The sequence below is a fragment of the Lemur catta genome, chromosome 14, assembly GCF_020740605.2.
Source record: "Lemur catta isolate mLemCat1 chromosome 14, mLemCat1.pri, whole genome shotgun sequence".
NCBI lineage: Eukaryota > Metazoa > Chordata > Mammalia > Primates > Lemuridae > Lemur > Lemur catta.
The window spans coordinates 27,277,735-27,292,554 of record NC_059141.1 but is presented as its reverse complement, the minus strand read 5'-3'; the positions used below and the strand labels follow the sequence as shown (position 1 = coordinate 27,292,554).

General features: G+C 43.1%; 1 protein-coding gene across 4 annotated transcripts in view; it reads right to left on the bottom strand.

Annotated features, from left to right (window-relative positions):
* Nucleotides 1–14,269, bottom strand: part of ALDH18A1 (aldehyde dehydrogenase 18 family member A1) — a 40,477-nt gene extending 26,208 nt beyond the window's left edge. For 2 of the 4 annotated variants that reach the window (XM_045568879.1, XM_045568881.1), the window contains exons 1-3: nucleotides 14,006–14,269; nucleotides 11,040–11,155; nucleotides 2,023–2,243 (exon numbers count right to left, since the gene is read on the bottom strand). In XM_045568879.1, coding sequence (XP_045424835.1) covers nucleotides 2,023–2,243; nucleotides 11,040–11,127 — 309 coding nt within the window. In that variant the 5' untranslated portion in view covers nucleotides 11,128–11,155; nucleotides 14,006–14,269. The remainder of the gene's footprint in view (nucleotides 1–2,022; nucleotides 2,244–11,039; nucleotides 11,156–14,005) is intronic. The other 2 variants (XM_045568880.1, XM_045568882.1) reach the window with 1 other exon arrangement.
* Between the last annotated feature and the right edge of the window lie 551 nt (nucleotides 14,270–14,820).

Genomic DNA, 14,820 nt, shown 5'->3' with positions numbered 1-14,820 from the left:
ATTTCCCCCCTGTAATTTTTTTATTAAACTGAGTTGTTTGTTCTTTAGGGTTTCCCAGACTACACTTTCCTGATTGTGTCCCTATAGTATTGTTTAATATTGAACTCTGTATTCCTAGCAAACTGCTGTTAGGTATGGAGGCTTAATTTTTTTTTTTTTTTTGAGAATTCTTTATAGATTGTAGTGTACATATCTACCAAGGGATATACAATGCCTGGCTGTCTTTCTTAACAGGTGTTGATCATTGCCAAGATCCATTATCCCATTAGGGGCTGCAAAATGTTGATATTCTAATTCAATAATTCCTCCTCCATTTATAGGCTGGAATACTTCCATAAAAGGTAACTTTCCTTCATCAACTATTTGGTTACCTTGAGGTACAGTCTGTCTATGAAAAGCAGGACAAATGTCTGTCCTTTTACCTTTACCAATATACTTTTAAAATAATGAATATGTTCTCTTGTACCCTCCAAAGATGACCAATGAGGTTTTTGTAAGTGTCATTATGAACTCATGGATTTAAATATATTTCATTGCACTGCAAACCTTTGTTGATGTTCAGATCGTCTCAACTTTGGCCAGTGGAAGCCACTTTGCGTTGGCTCCTGAGTCCACGTAATATAATCAGACGCCTTGGACAAGAGAGTTGACTGTGTATCAGGCACTGCCCTGATCGAGGGAGTCCTTCCATTAGCTCCACAGGTGGCCCCAGAAGGGGAACCGGTAACCTAAGCAAACCTTTACCAGGTTCTCCTTACCGTATTCACCAAGTTTCTCCTTTGCTCAAAATCTTCAATCTGCTTTTGAGACTGAACTGCAACTCACCTACTTGGCTTCAGAGCCCTGCCCAATGGAATAATCCACTTTATTTCCCATTCTCCCTGATGAGATCACCACTACTTTCAAGTTCATCTCCCCTCTGGCCATACGCATTTCTGTCTGTCTGCTATCTCTAATCCTCTCCTAGAGTCTGTCCCTTCCCCAGAACTAGTAGGCTGCACAACTCCATGTACTGATCATACCCTGCACTTAGCAGCATGGACCTTTTCACCTCCGTTGTTGGTGCAAATCCTACCACTTGTTAAGATCCAGGCTGATTTCCAGCTCTCCTAGGAAGCCCCAGGAACAACCACACTCTCATCTGACTTTCCCATCTCTGGACCCATCACTCACCATTAATTGGGTTCACTCATTTGGATATTTACTGCCTTGAACAATCACCTAATTTTGGGGGGAGTCCTGCTTCTGGCTCCACAAGGGCAGAGACAATAGTTAGAGCTCTGTTATGCCCCTCACAATGTATCCCTTTAGTAAGTATTTGCTAAACTGAATTGATCTGATGGACTCAATCTGGGAGGCAGGTTTGATAATTGCTTAGTATAGAAAATAAAAGAAGAAAATTCCATCAAGTTTCACATTAGGAGTTTCCCAATACCAATTCCTTAGGAAAGTTGTTTTTTAAAAATTAAAAATATGATTATGAAGGAGAGGGTTGAGTCACAGCTGGATTGGAAGAGCTCTAGCTTTATCTCTGGGATGCCTGGATGTCTGGGTTTTGACTCAAACCAGAAAAACAGAAAAAAAAAAAAAAAACTTGGTATTTACACATATCCATCTGGGTATTCAACCCTGGCAAACATTAGTTACCTGAGGAATTTTATAAACACAGATGCCCCATTCCAGAGATATTTATTAAACAGCTGGATGTGAAGCCCTGTTATCCCCAGGCCCCTGGGATGATTCTAATGTGCAGCCAGAACTAAGAATCCCAGATGCAGACAGCTCCTTATCATCTGAAGGCTGAGGGAAGAACTGCACAAAATCATCTCTACTTCCTAACATCACCTTCTCTTGCCCTGGGATGCTGTTTTCCACTGACATTTACATTGGGGAAGACAGTTTTCAGATTGGGTTAAATCTGTTGTGCTCAAATCAAGATTATTTTTACAAGTTGATAAGCCTGGACGAACAACTTAAAAAACTGAATTTCAGTACAGCAGAATTTTCCATCTTGGCAATTACCTGCTCAACAATAGATGCCAGGCGCCCCAGTGCCAAGCCACATTCATCCCCTCGGGTCACCACAGCACTTCCAAGTTTCACCACGATTCTCTTGGCATGTTTCAGCTCACTGCGGTGGGCAAAGGACTTGCCATGTGCACGACTGAGGGGTACAGTGATAAAGGGGATATTGCTCCAAGAACGAACATGTCTGATGGCTGAAGTCTGGACATGATCTGTAGCTACCAAAGTTGAACGCAAGAAAAAAAGAAATACACAATATACTTTCTCAGTAAAACCATGCATGCACAGTATTAACCAGTTTACTCACCAAAAAATAGCTTTATGATTATTAACCAGCACAGTATATCAAAAGCTCTATCTAGCATGTTCTTAGTCTAGTCAACTCTAGTATGGAGTTTGCACTCAGTACACAGGTCACAGCCATATAAATGAAATAATTTCTCCTGAAGGGATGGTGGCAAAATTTATCAAAAGCCTTAAAAAATGTTCACATCTTTTGATATAGCAATTTCATGTTCAGAAATAAATCAGAGATGGGGACAAAGAGATTTATCAGAAAGCTATTCATTGTGTTATTTATGGCAGGAAAAATCAGAAGCACAGTGAACGTCAAAAAAATGGGAGAAAGATTAACATTTTTAGAATTTTTAACAACAGAAAAATGCTCAGGATACGTTAGTTTCATACGCATTTCTAAATACATAGAAGAAAGATAACTAACAAGGGTTTGGAGTGGGGGAAAAGGTGAATAAAATAAATCAAAATATTAATATTTATCTCTTGATGGGATTATGGGTAATTTTTAATTTTCTTCTTTATTTTTTCCTATATTTTCCAAATTTATGCAGTAAAAATGCGCTGCTTTCATAATCAGAAAAATATGTTTCTAAAGAAACCACACCAACATAAAAACAGGGAGAGTCTGATTAGCAAAGACATTAAAGAGAAAAGTAATTGGTATAATAAAAAGATTAACTAATTCACCCACAATTTTTCTCTCTGACATGGCAGCGTGAGTCTAGATGCCAGCAACAATGATAAAAGAATCTGGCAGGCTTCCTGAAGGAAAAGTAATGTTGGAGTCAGATACTTTCTTTCTATCCCTTGGACATCTGCCCCTAAGCAATCCTTTCCTGATTCTTTTTCTTGCAACACTGTACCAGATTTCTAAGGAGGAAAAAAAAAAATGTTGATTTTAAAAAGCTGAAAACATATCTGCATAAAGCCAGAAGCAGAAGAGTTTCATTCAGTAAAAGCCAAATGTCAGGCCTAGAAACCCTTTCCCACTTCTCATGGCCCACCTCCTCCTGCTGGCTGCTCACCAACTACTCATTTGCCCTTTCTCGCACAAATTAGATCCCCAAGTTTTAGCTGGGTGCACTGCCACCAATCAAAAGACTACATTTCCCAGCTTTTCTTGCTCAGCAAGACATGGCCATGTGAGTAAGTTCTGACTAACGAGACACATGTGAAAATGTTATGTGGGATTTCTAGGAACTTCCTTATAAAAAGAGAAGTGCTTTCTTTTTCCCTTCACCCATCCTGCCGCTTGGAAAATGGGTATCAAGGCTGGAGCTCAAACATCTATTCTGGACAACAAGAAAACATACTAGCAACTGTGAAGCCACAAGAAGGAGCAGGGATCCCTGATGATTTTACAGTGCTACTCTGGAAGCTTGGACTGCCTACCTTCTTATAGGACTGCTAGGCTTCCTTCCGGAGGAGAGAGATACATTTCTATACTGTTTTAACTATTTGTTACTTTGAGGTTCCTGTTACATGTACCTACTTGTAACTGACATAGAAGGCGAATAAGTGCACATGCAGATGGGCAGCTGGGGCCTAAGCAGCAGAGGAAATGCTGTTCAGGAACAGGGGTCTTACTTTAGTGGGACTTTCTGACAGCAAGAAGCAAGACAAGGTGGGTAACACAGGTTCTCAGCAGGATTAAACTTTAGGCAATTCCTGGCAAAGAGTTTTCTGTGTGTCATTACAGGCAGCTAATAAAGATTTGAATGAATTACTAAAATAATCATTCCAAGCCACCGTTCGGACCATTGCTCTATATTTACCTTTATTTACTTGAGGCTTGAATCAATCATTATCACTTTCCTTTCAAAATTTTCTAGACCTCTGACTCTGTCTCCTGACCACTAACTCCTTCCTTAACCACAGTCTAGCTGCTATCCTTATTCTCTACACTGTAACAATGGTGGGTATTCTCCTGTCTCCCTGCCTCCTTCACACACAAATCTTAAAATGTTTTTAATGACACACAAATCTTAGAACATTTTTAATGAAGTAGTAAAGAGTCCTTCTTTCCCTTAAATAACCATTTTTTTAAGTGACTAGGTTTTAGGTTTGTGGAGTTACAAGAAAGATAATCTGGTCTTTTCTCACAATAGGTATGCAGTCTAGCTCCTGGCACAAAGCTGCTAAGGCTTTGGCATCCTTTCTGGATCTACAGGTGGACTGTCTCTTTCTGCTAGGGGAGTCCCTGGTTTGTTTTGGGGTTAAGTTTCCTTCATTAGGTTAAATTAGGTACTCTGGCTCAGTCTTCAGGAATATTATCATAAGCAATACATACACCTAAGTCAAAGCTTAAAAGTTGTACAGGTTGGCTGGGCACGGTGGCTCACGCCAGTAACCCTAGCACTCTGGGAGGCCGCAGTGAGAGGTTCACTTGAGATCAGGAGCTTGAGACCTGCCTGAGCAAAACCAAGCCCCTTGTCCCTACCAAAAATAGAAAAATTAGCTGGGCATGGCAGCATGTACCTGTAATCCCAGCTACTTGGTAGGCTGAAGGGGGAGGACTGCTAGCCCAGGAATTTGAAGTTGCAGTGAGCTATGATGACATCACTGCACTCAAGCCTGGGCAACAGAGAGAGACCCTGTTTCAAAAAAAAAAAAAAAAAAAAAAGTTGTATGCATATGGTTTGGCCTCACTAACCTGACAAAAACGTGGTGGAGAGACAGACTTAATTCCCTTGGGTTTGGACCTGGGATCATCAGTGGCTGTTTGCAGAGTTCAGAGCTATACCAAGTATCATGCAACCCTTTGCCCTGCTGTCCGTTTCTTTCCTGTCCACTGAAGGGCCTGTCCCGTCCTGGAAGGGTGGTGACCATGAGGGGAGCAATCTGAGAGAATGCCTCAGGGACAAGTAGTGGCATATATGTCAGTCCAGGTAATCCAATGGCAGAAACCAATCAGAATGCAACAGCCAGGCCAGCATGAAGGAGACTTCTGACCCACAGTGTGTATCAGCACAGGAGGGTAGGTGGCATGGCTCAGGTACAGACAGTCTCCAGTCATTCTGGCTGCAGGCAACTATGTCACAGCAGATCAGGGCTGATAAGGTTCAAGACGAGGTCACAACTATCAACAAGGTTTCAAGCAGGTAAAAACTCAGTGAAGTCCAGTATGTTCTACAACCAAGAAGAGCTTCATGGGATGCAGGGCTTTTGGGGGTTCCTATTGAACAATGCCTTTTATCCTTCCAAATTGACCTTACCTTTCTTGGGGCATTTTTTATGTTCTACAGTGTATTATACTTTTTAGGGTCTATACTAAGGACTGGGAAAGTCTTGGTTAGTTAGGAAAATCCAAGGGTTCTATATGAATAATCCTTTTCCATCTTCTAAGGACCTTTAGGCTCTGAGTTCCAAAGAAAATCTGTCTCCTCCTAGTAAGTATAAAGGACAGTGAGGTGTATGTGTGTGCGTGTGTGGTGGGGGTGGGAGGAGGGCTGTCCGTATTCCTCAAAAGTGCCATGGATTATACTCCTAGGGAGGAGAACCTTTGACCTCTTCAGCATCAGAGGCCCAATGCTCAGCAATCAATGAGGCTGTGTTCCAGGCCTGAGCACGAGGGGACCCCGACATGATTGCTCTCTTTCTTCCTGGCCTTCCATTTCCTTCTCTGTTGGTCTCCATTTTGCCTTCCTTATTCTTTTTTTCTGCTCATCAAGGTCAGTGAACACAGAGCTCCACGCTTCAGAAAAATCTGAATACAAAAATCCCCAAATCTACGGACACAATTAGAAAGTGCCTCCTTCTATGAATGAGGCTATGAGAATAAATAATAATGTCAAGAGTAAAAATATTGAAGTGAACTCTAATTATATGCCAGGAGCTGTGCTAAGTGTTCATACACTTTATATAGAGGTAGAAGTTATAAAAAGGACAAGTGTAGGCTCTGGAGCCAGACTGCTTGAGTTGGAATCTCAATCCTCCACTTACTTGCTGTTACCTTACCTATCTCATAAGGTTGTTATGGGGGATGAAACATGTTAATGCATGAACAGAGACAGGCACAAAATAAGTGCTCAATAAATATTAACTGGTATTATAAAAAAGTCTTACCTACTGTGCTATTATGATATATATATATATATATATATATATATATATATGTTTTTATTCACAGTTCCTGCTCATTAAATCTACAGCCCTTGTTACAGTCCTTTGTTATAATGTCGGGGCACTTTAGGTTTCAGAAGCAAGCCTCAGAAAAGAGAATCTCTCTCTCTGACCTCTTCTTGCCCTCCTTTCACCTACCCAAGGCAGGACTCTAATCTGACTGTGGGTCATAAGACACCCAATTTAAAAGGGGTCCTGCTCCATACCTTGGAGGAAGAAATGCTGCACAGAGAGGCCAAGAAGAATCTGAACAGACAGGACCTGCTGGGTTTTCCCATTCAATTAGTATTAGATCACACCCTTTTTGTCCAATCACATTTAGACATGGTTGTCCATGTTTCAATCATGCCTATCCAATGAAGTCTCCACAAAAGGCCCAAGAGGACAGGGTTAGGAGAGCTTCTGGATAACTGAACACATGGAGGTTCCTGTAGGGTGGCGGGCGTGCCCTGGGAGGGTATGGAAGCTCTGCACCCTTTCCCCTATACATTGTCCTATGCATCTGTTCATCTGCATCCTGTGTGTTATAATATCCTTTATAATAAACTGGTAAACATGTTTCCCTGAGTTCTGTGAGCCACTCTAGCAAACTAATCAAACCTAAAGAGGGGGTCAGGGGAACCTCAACTTGAAGTCAGAAGTTCTGGAGGCCTGGACTTGTGACTCGTGGAGGGGGCAGTCTTGGGGACTGAGCCTTCACTCTGTGGAATCTGATGCTATTTCCAGGTAAACAGCATGAGAACTGAATTGGAGGACACCCAGCTGGTATCTGCCACAGAACTGATTGCTTGCTTGGTGTATTGGGGGGAGAAATCCTACCACATTTGATCACAGAGTCTTCTGTATTGATTGCTGTCATGTAGTGAGAGCAGAGGAAAAGTTTTTCCACACTCAGACCTATCATCACCATCATCATCATCATCATCATGATCTTACTGAATTGTCATGAGTTAAGCCTCATGAGTCAGGTATCACTGAGTTGGTTATTATTATTATCCCCATTTTATAAACAAGAAAACAAGAGGCCCAGAGAAACTGAGTAATTTACCAACATTACCAGATTACAGAAATGGCCACAATACTTTGCAACTTCTCCTATCAGCAGGTAGAGTGTATTTTCCCAACTCCTTAAATCTGGGCTGGCCCAATGACCAAAACAGTGTAGCAGAAGGAATACTGTATAAATTCTGAGCTTAAGTCTCAAGAGGACTCGCAGCTTCCATGCTTGCTGTCTTGGGAACCCTGCAAGCATCATGTGAAGAAGCCATGAACATCTGGCCAGAGGATGAGAGACTAGATGGAGCAGAAATGATCTACCATCCCAGCAGAGCCCCCCTGGCTCCCAACAATCAGCCCTGAGTCAATCTGAGAGAGCTAATATAGACATTGAACACTATGTAGCTGAGCCTAGTACAAAATGCCAACCCATAAAGTTGTGACCTAAATAGATAGTTGTAGTTTTAAGTTACTAAGTTCCCCAGTAAGCGGCAGGGCTAATTTTCAAACCCAGAAAGCCTGGCTATAGATTCTGAAACCTTATACTTTCAACCTTATATTCTTCTTTACATGAGTGGGAAATAGAGATTTTTCTGGGTGATGATAAGCTTGTTTAGTTGGTAAGCAAGTTCTCTTGCAGTGAAGCTTGGAGATGGACTACTGATAAGAACGTGGTAGTATCAAGGAGATAGCCAACTCAAAACATCATAAACAGTCTTTCAACAAATGATGCTGAACAACTGGATATCCATAGACAAAAAAATGAACCTTGACCTAAATCTCACACCTTATATAAAAATTAACTCAAAATGGATCACAGACTTAAAACGTAAAATGTAAAGCTATCAAACTTTCAGGAAAAAGCAAAGGAGAAAATCATCATGATCTAGGGCCAAACAGTTGATTTGGACTTGACTCCAAAAATAAAATCCATAAAAGGAAAAACTGATAAATTAGACTTTGTCAAAATAAAAAATTTTCCTCCATGAAAGACCATGTTATGAGAATGAAATGACAAGGTAACAAACTGGGAGAAAAAAATTTGCAAACCACATATTCAACAAAGGACTATGGTTGTGTTATGTATATACCTAGAAGTACTACGGTTTGGATGTGGTTCATTTGGCCCCACCAAGTCTTACATTAAAATTTGATCCCTGGCCAGGCACGGTGGCTCACGCCTGTAATCCTAGCACTCTGGGAGGCCGAGACGGGTGGATCACTCGAGGTCAGGAGTTCGAGACCAGCCTGAGCAAGAGCGAGACCCTGTCTCTACTAAAAATAGAAAGAAATTATCTGGCCAACTAAAATATATATAGGAAAAATTAGCCGGGCATGGTGGCACATGCCTGTAGTCCCAGCTACTTGGGAGGCTGAGGCAGGATCGCTGAAGCCCAGGAGTTTGAGGTTGCTGTGAGCTAGGCTGACGCCACGGCACTCACTCTAGCCAGGGCAACAAAGCGACACTCTGTCTCAAAAAAAAAAAAAAAAAAAAAAAAAATTTGATCCCTAACACTGGGGGTGGGGCCTGGTGGGAAGTGTTTGGATCATGGGGCAGATCCTTCATGAATGGCATGCTGCCATTCTTGAGGGAGGAAGTTCTCACTCCTAGTTCCCATGAGAACTGGTTATTAAAAAGAGCCTGGCGTTTCCTCCTCTCTCTCTGCTTCCTCTCTTGCTGTGGGATCTGCACACACTGGCTCCCATTCCCCTTCCTCCGTGAGTAGAAGCAGCCAGAGTCCCTTGCCAAAAGCAGATGCTGACACTATGCTTCTTGTACAGCCTGCAGAATCATGAGCCAAACAAGCCTCTTTTCTTTATAAATTACCCAGCTTCAGGTATTGCTTTATAGCAACACAAACGGATTAAGACAGATATAAAGAATTCTCAAAATTCAATAGTAAAAAAACTTTCCAGTTGAAAATGAGCTAAAGACATGAACAGACATTTCACTGAAGAGGACACACAGATAGTAAATAAGCACATGAAAAGATGTTCAACATGATTAGTTATTAGGGAAAAGCAAGTTAAAGCCATAATGTGCTATTACTATGTACCTATCAGAATGGCTAAAATAAAAAAGAGTGACAACATCAAATGCTAGTGAATATACAGAGACCAGCTTGGGGAACATAGCGAGATCCCATCTCTACAAAAAATAAAAATAAAAAAAATTAGCCAGGCATGGAGGCACACTCCAGTAGTCCCAGCCACTTGGGAGGCTGAGGTAAGGGGATTGCTTAAGCCCAGGAGTTTGAGCTTGCAGTGAGCTGTGATCATGCCACTGTACTCCAGCCTGGGCAACAGCACAAGACCTTGTCTCATATACAAATAAATAAAAAAAAAGGAAAGAAAAAAGAAATATATTTCATTAAAAAAAAAGATGCAGAGAAAGTGAATCACTCATACAATGATGGTGGGAATGTTAAATGGTACAGTCACTTTGCAAAAACACTTTGGCAGTTTCTCATAAAACTAAACATATAACTACTATCTGACCCAACAAGTGCACTTTTGGACAATTACCCCAGCCATATGAAAACTATGTTCACACAAAATCCTGTACACAAACATCCGCAGCAGCCTTATTCATAATAGCCAAAAAATGGAAACCCAGATGTCCTTCCATGGGTGAATGGTTATACTAACTGTGGTATACTGATAGCATTAAATACTATTCAATAATAAAAAAAAAGGAACCTACTGATACACTTAGCAACTTAAATAATTTCCAGAGAATTATGCTGAGTTAAAAAAAAAATCCTGAAAGGTCACATATTATATCATTCTATTTATTTAGCATTCTTTTTTCTTTTTTTTTTTTGAGACAGGTTCTTGCTCTATTGCCTGGGCTAGAGTGCAGTGGTGTTGTAGCTCACAGTATCCTCAAATGCCTGGGCTCAAGTGATCCTCCTGCCTCAGCCTCCCAGGTAGCTGGGACTAGAGGCATGTGCCACCATGCTCTGCTAATTTTTCTATTTTTTGTAGAGACGGGGTCTCGCTCTTGCTCAGGCTGGTCTCCAACTCCTGGCCTCAGGTGATCCTCCTGCCTCGGCCTCCCAAAGTGCTAGGATTATAGCCACTGTGCCCAGCCTATATAGCATTCTTGAAATGACAAAATTACAAAAATGTAGAACAGATTAATGGTGGCCAGGGATTAGGGATAGGAAGAGGGGACCGTCTATAAAAGAGAAATATAAAAGATCCCGTGGTAATTGAAATGTTCTATATCTTGACTGTATCAGTGTCAACATCCTGGTTGAGATACTGGGTGAAGTTGGGTAAAGGGTACAATAAGGGACCTCTTTGTATTATTTCTTACAACTTCAAGTGAATCTATAACTTTCTCAAAATTAAAAATTTAATTACAAAAAAGGCAATGAACAAAAGTAAAGTAGCCTGTAAAAATTGGGGAGAATGAAGACAGGGACTACTTTATTAACAAATACAAACACTTAGAACATTTCACCAGCAGATTGCCTCCTTGCTTTTCTCCAGTTCTGCCAAACTACATTTTTCCCCCTCCTTTACAACCTTGCTTGCAATGCAGTTTGACTACCAAATTTCCCATATACTTATAAGTTTCCTATGGTACATACGAGATCTGGAGAAAGCTGTGCACTTGACCCAGGGCAGAAGACGTTGCTTGAAGGGCTGCAACCCACAGTGGTAAACTTGACTCAACATGCTGAGATGTGGTCACTGATCAAAGTATCTGCAGAATACATTTTTCAAAAAATGAATAATAAAAAATACCAGACAATTCATTTTTTTCCCTCTACTTCCCCTTATTTTCAGAGTAAAATTTGACCTTCCTGCTCCAAACTCCTCTCTATTAGGGAAATTCTCACCTCTGTATTACAGAAGAGAAAGAACAAATGGCTCCTTTCCAGGCTTTAATCCTAGCCCTTCCTTACTAAAACCACCTTAGTTTTTATGTAAGCAAACAGCAATTAAGGGTTATGAATATTGTGAGTGACAAAAACTCTTTAAGGTACAGTGTTTATGTAGTGATACTCAATGTTCATATAATTCCTATACCATTAGGGGGCCTACAAAAGATTAATAACAGATCCAACACCCTAAAGCAACCATCTCCACCCTCCTGCTATCACTTCCCAGCAGAACCCTGAAACCCATATGTTTGAAATGTCAGCTTGATCCTTGCCAGGCATGAGAAGAGAGAGGAAAGGCCAGAGGCTGCTGTTATGTCCTTCTTTGCTGCTCACAGTAACAGAAAGCAACTCTTGCATGCCTGGAAGGAAGTGGCAATGCCTGCAACTGCCTAACATTTTAAATGACTAGGAGCACATCCTGTAGAGGATGAGTACATGGCTAGAAATCTCAGAGTTGAGAACATGGTAGTTATCACTATTTCCCCACCTTGGGTCAAACTTGAGGCTTTAGACAAAGAAAAGCATAGTTTATTTCACAAAAAAATAGGTGACTCCTTCCTATATGTACACAGAGAACAAGTCATTCATTATTGCAGCTCTTATTATGCTACAGGGACATTGCTGTTTTCATAAAGTAAGAAAAATACTTCACCTTCTTTGCTTGTGGACTTCCTTTTAACTTTTGGCTCTATAGATTGGTGGATATATCCCAGCCCTCTTTAATGTGCCTCAAAATACTAGCGGTGAGCCCCAGAGTGAAGAAAAATAAGGAATGGCATGTATTGCTGCTTATAATTTATACTGCACAAAGGCACAGAAATGGGTGAGAGAAAAGACTGGTAGGATGCATTTGCTATAAAACATATGGCATCTAGTAGGCAATATAAATTGTTAGTGACATCTTGACTTCAGTTTTTGCATAACACTGAAGTATGATTTTAGCCCATGGTCTATGTTTGCTATTTACATAAATTCCTTCAATAATGGCTGCTAAATAATTATTTACATGTGAACGGAAGAGCCAAAGGGTGAAATCAAATAGTGACACTAAATTCTAGTTCCATCTCCTTCATGAAACCTTCCTCAGAAACTCTAGTCTCTCAAGGCTGGACATAATCCTACAGGTTAGCTTTTAACTTATTCATATGATTCTCCTGCTTTTTCCATCTGGATTATAAACTTCCTACTGATGATGAGGTACCTGGACTTTGGAGTTGGATAGATTTAGGTTTGAGCTCTGTGCTTGCTAGCTGTGTGCCTTTTAGAGAGTTAATCTAAGCCTCAGTTTCCTCACTTGTAAATCAGGGATAATAGCACTAAGGATCTCATGAGATTACTGTGAGAATTAAATGAGATAATGCACGGAAAGTGCTTGAGTACAACAGATGGTCAGTAAATGTCAGTTTTCCTCCTTCTGTCTTTTAGGCACTCACAATGTCTTACAACCTTTTTTTTATTTCCTTCAAGACCCACTACAGGAACAAAGAATTCAATAAATATTCACTGATGGAAATAAGCACATATATATTTATTGACTGGAAACCCCCTTTACTATCCATGAGTAACTGAGAGCTCTGAATGTTTACAGTCACTAAGTTAGAGGCTGAAGACAAGTAGAAACTATGCCTCCTGGCCTCTCCCGTGTACCACACCATCTCTGACTGACCTCCGGAGTTTGGCCACTCTCATTGCAATGGATGGTTCACCATGCCAGCGTTTATTACGGCCTGAAAAAGCAGACAGCTGATCCCAAGGAGCAAAGGATGTGTGCGTGTGTGTGTGTGTGTGTGTGTGTGTGGGTGTGTGTGTGTGTGTGTGTCTAGACTCAATGTCATCGGTTGAAAAAAGTTTCCATGTTTTCACTCAGGACATTTCTCAAGTACCACTTTACACATGCTAAACAGAAAGCCCTTATCTCACTGATTTGGACAGAGAACTGAACTTCAGTCCCAACAAACCTCACCCAGAAACATGCTCAGCATATGGCTCACCAGGTAAAGACAAAGATCCAGTGATAAATCTCACCACCTCAGAAGGCAGGGGATAATGGTGGGGGAAGGGATGAGGTGGGTGGGTGGCGGAAGCTGGGGGCGCCCTGATGAGACAGGAAGGCAGGACCACACACCGTGTGCCATACTGCAAAAGGGAGCCTGGCTTTTCGGAGAGGGTCACGAAAGTCCGGGTGGCCGCGGGGAACTGAAGACGCGGGCCCCTGAGAGTCCGTGCGGCCAGTTACCAACCGCCGCATTCCACCCGTGCAGGTGCGCTGGAAGCTGGTTTCGGACTTTCGGACCCAGAAGGGGCCCCGCAGCGTCTTCAAGCCTCCGCCGGGCCCACTTCCTCATGTGGGTGCTCCCAGGGGCGGTCAGAAGGTTGGGGGCCCGAAGCCATCCGCAGACCCCGGAGCCTCCGCGCCCCATCATGTGGGACCGCGCCGGGCCCTGCAGCGCGCCCCGGCTTGCCCACAGCCGCCGCCGCCATCTCTCGGCCGGCGCCCACACCCACCCGCGGGCCACCTCCCCGCGCCCCAGCACCTGCTCGGGCCGCGCCTCCGCAGCCTCCGGGCGACCCGCGGCCCGGCGCTCACGCCCCTCCCGCCCGGGCCTGGGCGCGCACCCGCCTCCACAGAGACGAGGGCTCCTCGCCTCCCCCGTCCGCTCGCGGCGTACCTGCCTCGCCGCCACCGCCGCCCGGCCCCGCGGCCGGCCCTCACTCCGCGCCGCGCTGATTCCGGCGCCAGCTCACTCTCCTTTTTCTTCCGTCCACGTCCCGCACGATAACGTTACGTCAGTGGAGTAGGAGTAAACGCCTGCAGAGGGCCTCCGCTGTTGACGTGGGGCGAGAGGCCGGCGCGCAGCTGCGCCACGGCAACGGCGTAGGCGCCTTCTGAGAATCCGGCTGGCGCTCCACGTGGCGGGCCTGCACGCCAGGCCCCGGCGGACGCAGGGAGGCGGGGCTCGATTCTCGGGAGAGCGTCTGGGGCCGGGGAGGGGCCGGGGAGGGGCCGGGGGCCGGGGGAGCCTGCTGGACCCCTGCTGGCGCGCCTTCCAGGGAGGTAGAAAAGCTGGCACCCTCGGCTCGATGGTAGATTTCATAAGGTGTGTTTGTCAGTGTTGATCATTTACATCCCACGCACACCTCGAAAATAAGTTAGATCAATTTACACAAATTACGATTATCCCAGGCACACCTCGAAAATAGATTGGATCAATTTACACCCATTTGCAAACTTTGGCTGTTTAAATAGGAACATTTTGGCACTGCAATGAATGATTTGTCCCCTAGTCATCAGGTTTCCCCAATGGTCTCTGCCCAACTCTCGTTCAGCATAGTGGTGGTAAGAATGTTACATTTTAAAATAGTGTGTTTAATCTCTGACAATTAGAACTATTCCAAAATTGAATTCAGATCCACCCTTAAAATGAGAACACAGAGGATGCAGCAAGAAGGCCCTCATCATATGCTGGTGGCTTGATCCTGGACT